The sequence below is a fragment of the Ursus arctos genome, unplaced genomic scaffold, assembly GCF_023065955.2.
Source record: "Ursus arctos isolate Adak ecotype North America unplaced genomic scaffold, UrsArc2.0 scaffold_14, whole genome shotgun sequence".
Lineage (NCBI taxonomy): Eukaryota > Metazoa > Chordata > Mammalia > Carnivora > Ursidae > Ursus > Ursus arctos.
This window is the reverse complement of record NW_026622808.1, coordinates 34697008-34700740: the sequence shown is the minus strand read 5'-3', so window position 1 is coordinate 34700740 and position 3733 is coordinate 34697008. Positions and strand designations below refer to the sequence as shown.

The 3733-nt window shown below is 55.2% G+C and overlaps 1 protein-coding gene across 1 annotated transcript; it reads right to left on the bottom strand.

Annotated features, from left to right (window-relative positions):
• Positions 1-890: 890 nt before the first annotated feature.
• On the bottom strand, positions 891-2273 carry IQCF3 (IQ motif containing F3). Its single transcript, XM_026500362.2, has 3 exons — positions 2256-2273; positions 2045-2089; positions 891-1286 (listed from the first exon to the last, which is right to left on the bottom strand). Exons 1-3 carry the CDS (start codon positions 2271-2273, stop codon positions 891-893), a joined length of 459 nt encoding a protein of 152 aa, XP_026356147.1.
• Positions 2274-3733: the final 1460 nt, after the last annotated feature.

Here is a 3733-nt window from a genome sequence, read left to right as displayed (position 1 = left end):
GGTCTATGATGGATTGGACATTTTTAAAATAATGCTACTTGCTTACAGGCAGTTTGAGAAGCCATTGTCTCTGGTGCAATTACAGGAGTGAGTGATCCAGGTAGGATGGAAGTGAAAATCACTGGAGGGGAGAGGCAAGGGGCTTGGGGCGTCATCTAGACAATGCTGAAGTCACTAAGAATGGTATCGCACATAGGGTGGCAGTGACATCAGTGGGAGCCCTAGGTGTGTTTCAGCACTGTGCAGAAGCTGGTCCTGAGGTTGGAGGCAGAGCTGAGGTTCCTTAAGATCATGATATATGCTATTTCCCAGAGAAAACAGCATCCAGATTAGCACCGAACTCACGCCTGGCCATCACTAAGGCCAGCCTCCTGGGCATTCTCTGGGCTCTGGGGCTCCCACGAGAGCCAACCAAATGTCTGACTTCTGTCTGGGGGCCCAGTAGATAGCCAAAGGCTGCAAGCCCCAGCTGGCCCACAATGGCAGGCTGACAGAGAGTGGATTCAGAGGTAACTCTCCTAGGAGGAGGTGCCCAGAGTATTTGGGAATATAAAGCCACCTCCCCTGCCGCCTTCCCCGCCAATTCCAAGTTCAGGAGACCAGAATGGTGCCGGGGCTATGGAACCAGAGACTTGGCTCTGGATGTGTGACGACAGCCTCAGGGGGCAGCTTCTGATTTGGACAGTCAGTGGCATACGGCCACTGTCAGTCCAAATCAGGGGCCACAGGCACTAAAGGGTGGGAGTCGGGGGAGATATACCGGTTTCCCTGTGCAGAAGAGGGGCGGCAGGGCTCTTGGGGTCTTCACGGTATGGGAGTCACTGAGACACACAAAACCTGGTCAGACATTTATTGGGGCAGTGGAGCCAGTTCTCCACCCTATAGTAGTTTTAGACTGATAGGATTTCAATGTGGAACTCGGGCTGGCTGGGAGTGACGTCATATTGTTCCTGCAGACTCTCACGGGTCTGGAAGGAGAAGCAGCCCTTTGGGACCTGGAGGATGCAGAGGGCGTTGCATACGTGCCAGTAACGTCGATGGCACTGCCACATGCGAACCCAGGACTGGAGCTTGACTGCCGCCTCCTCCCGGATGACGTAGATCTTCAGCAGGTCCTGCCGCCGCTTAAGAACCCGCCTCCACAGGAGTGTTCGCCACCAGCTCTGAATCATCCAGGCCCTGAGGGCAGCCACCAGCAGGGTGCGACGCACCAGGGTGCCCCGCCACCAGGCCTGGATCTTCCCAGCCGCCTTGGCTCTTGCTCGGCGCCGTTTTTCACGAAGCCGCTAACCAAGCAAAGCAGAGGACTCCCCGTGAGTTCATCGCAGACAACCGCCAGTCTGGCGTCTGCCACGAAGGAGCTCTGAGCTTCTCTCTTAACGATCAGGCTTCCCCCTGGTGGCTCTGGGGACCCAGGAGTCCTGGGTGGGGTTTTGCTCTACCGTCTTGTCTGTGGCCATAGACACACGGCTCAGCCTGGGAGTCATGGGGTCCTCAACCACAAAATGCGGGTACGCTTGCTCTCTGGTCTTCACGGGTTCGTGGAATCAGTGGGAACACATTCCGATCCAGAAGCCCGGCGCAGGTGTGAGGGAGCCAACGGCCCTCTGAGGATGAACCTCTTCATTTACGGCCCGCATCTCAGCCCGGATCCCCGCCTGTGGGGTTGCCTCCTGATGCCACCACGCCAGGCCGTGACCCCTTGAGGTCTCGCCCTTCCCTCACTTCTTTTGATTTCCACCACTACCTCTCAGTCACCCCCATAACCTTCTAAACCCAGGCCGCTCCTTCTCCAGCTTTCCGGTTCCCACTGCGGTGCCCCAGCTTCCAGTGACTGGCCCACATCCTGATGCCTCGTCTCGCTGCCCTCTCTCCGTGCTTATATCAGCTCCCTCAGAACAGGGAGGGCATTTATGGGGACAGGAGAGCAGCACCGAGCTGACCCCTCCATTGTGGGACCAGAGAAGGTTCCTCAACTATCAGGGACTCTGTGGCCAGACGATCAGTGATCTATGGTTCTCTCGTGCTCCTGGGCCCCACATACCTTCAGTTTCTCCTTCTCTAGTGCATCCTTATCGGGACCAGACTTCTGCAATCAGAATATAGGGAGAAAGCAAGAGTGAGGACCAGCTTCCGGGCAGAGTCCTCACAGCCCCACCTCCCCATTCTTCCTGAGGCCTTTGAAGTCATCTGGTGCTTCCTTCTGCCGTGGGCCAGCTCCCCTTCCCCAGGGAGGGGGTGTCTGCCTGTCTTACACAGCATTTACTGCCCATGGTCTGGGGCAGTGTTTCTGGTGTTCACACCCCTTCTGGCTGCTGCTCCATTGGTCCTGGCAGAGGCAGGAGGGGTGGGAGAGGAGGAGATAGCCATGATGTCACAAGAGCAACTATGACCCAGGGACCAGGTTGCCTTCTTCAGGCTCAAAGTTGTTGGATAAAGAGGAAACATCTGCCCATTTCCCTCCTGCCAGGGATGGACTGATGTCCTTGGTGAAACCACAGCCCCTGTGAGTCTGTCCTGTCCCAAGGGTCACTTCTATTCGGCCCGCCCACTGGACCCTTCTGCCATCAACCACTGAGGAGAGCGGCTTACACGATGCAGGGGAAGGCATAAGGGTTCAGGCTGCTCCCTGTATCGGGCCCTCTCTGCCACTGTGACCTTCCTCAGTGTGCGGGCAAGGCCTTTCAATGAGGATCACTGTGAGTATGGAGGGTGAGCAGAAGGGGCCAAGGAAAGGTCAGGATGGAGGTACCCCGGTCAATTTCTACACCCTCCAGCTGCTGTAACCCCTGTCCTTCTGCAGCTGATTGGTGCCTAGCAAGCCAATATATGTTTCTTTCTTTTTTTTTTTATGAGACTTTTTTTTTTAAAGATTTTATTTATTTATTTGACAGAGAGAGACAAACAGCCAGTGAGAGAGGGAACACAAGCAAGGGGAGTGGGAGAGGGAGAAACAGGCTTCCTGCCGAGCAGGGAGCCTGATGCTGGGCTCGATTCCAGGACCCTGGGATCAGGCCCTGAGCTGAAGGCAGACGCTTAACAACTGAGCCACCCAGGCGCCCTGCCAATATATGTTTCTTAAAATAAAACAAGCCCCTCCATTCTGTGTTGGAAACTTAGTGGGCTGGAGGAATTTTCCAAATATGAGTCATTACGGAGGAGAGGGTCCCCCACTGTAGTCTTGTCTGGTGGTGGCAGCGGTCCTATTTGAAAGGGTTGCTTCTTTCTTCAGGCTTGCTTCCAAGACCAGCTGCCCCTGGCTGTCACGCTCACTTCTCTTAACCGACTCTAGGTAGCCCCCTCTAGGCTTCAGGAACACACTGACGTGGTCTCTTCATTTCAAGGCATCAACTCCCCACCAAAAAAGACAGGATTTGGCTTTCTGCCCCATCCCAAACAACTCCGCTGTTTCTCCCTTCATCTTCCCAATTCGGGCCCTTGCCATTCAGGTCCCCAGTCACACTTCAGTGTTTACAATTATCATGACCCTGTGAGTTGCACGGACCACTGTGCTCCGGAGCCCACTCTGATTCCCTATCCTTCCCTGCGCGACTTCCTAAAAGCTTTTAATTATGTCGCAATATACACAAGGTTTGACAACAGAGAAGGAACGCCCTCTGTCCTCATGACCCAGCATAACCTGCTCTCCTCCCTCTGCCCCACTGCTGAGTTCGGCCACTCCGGCGACTCTCTGCAGCAGACAGTGCCGCGAGGAGCACCTTCTGCGTGTCTC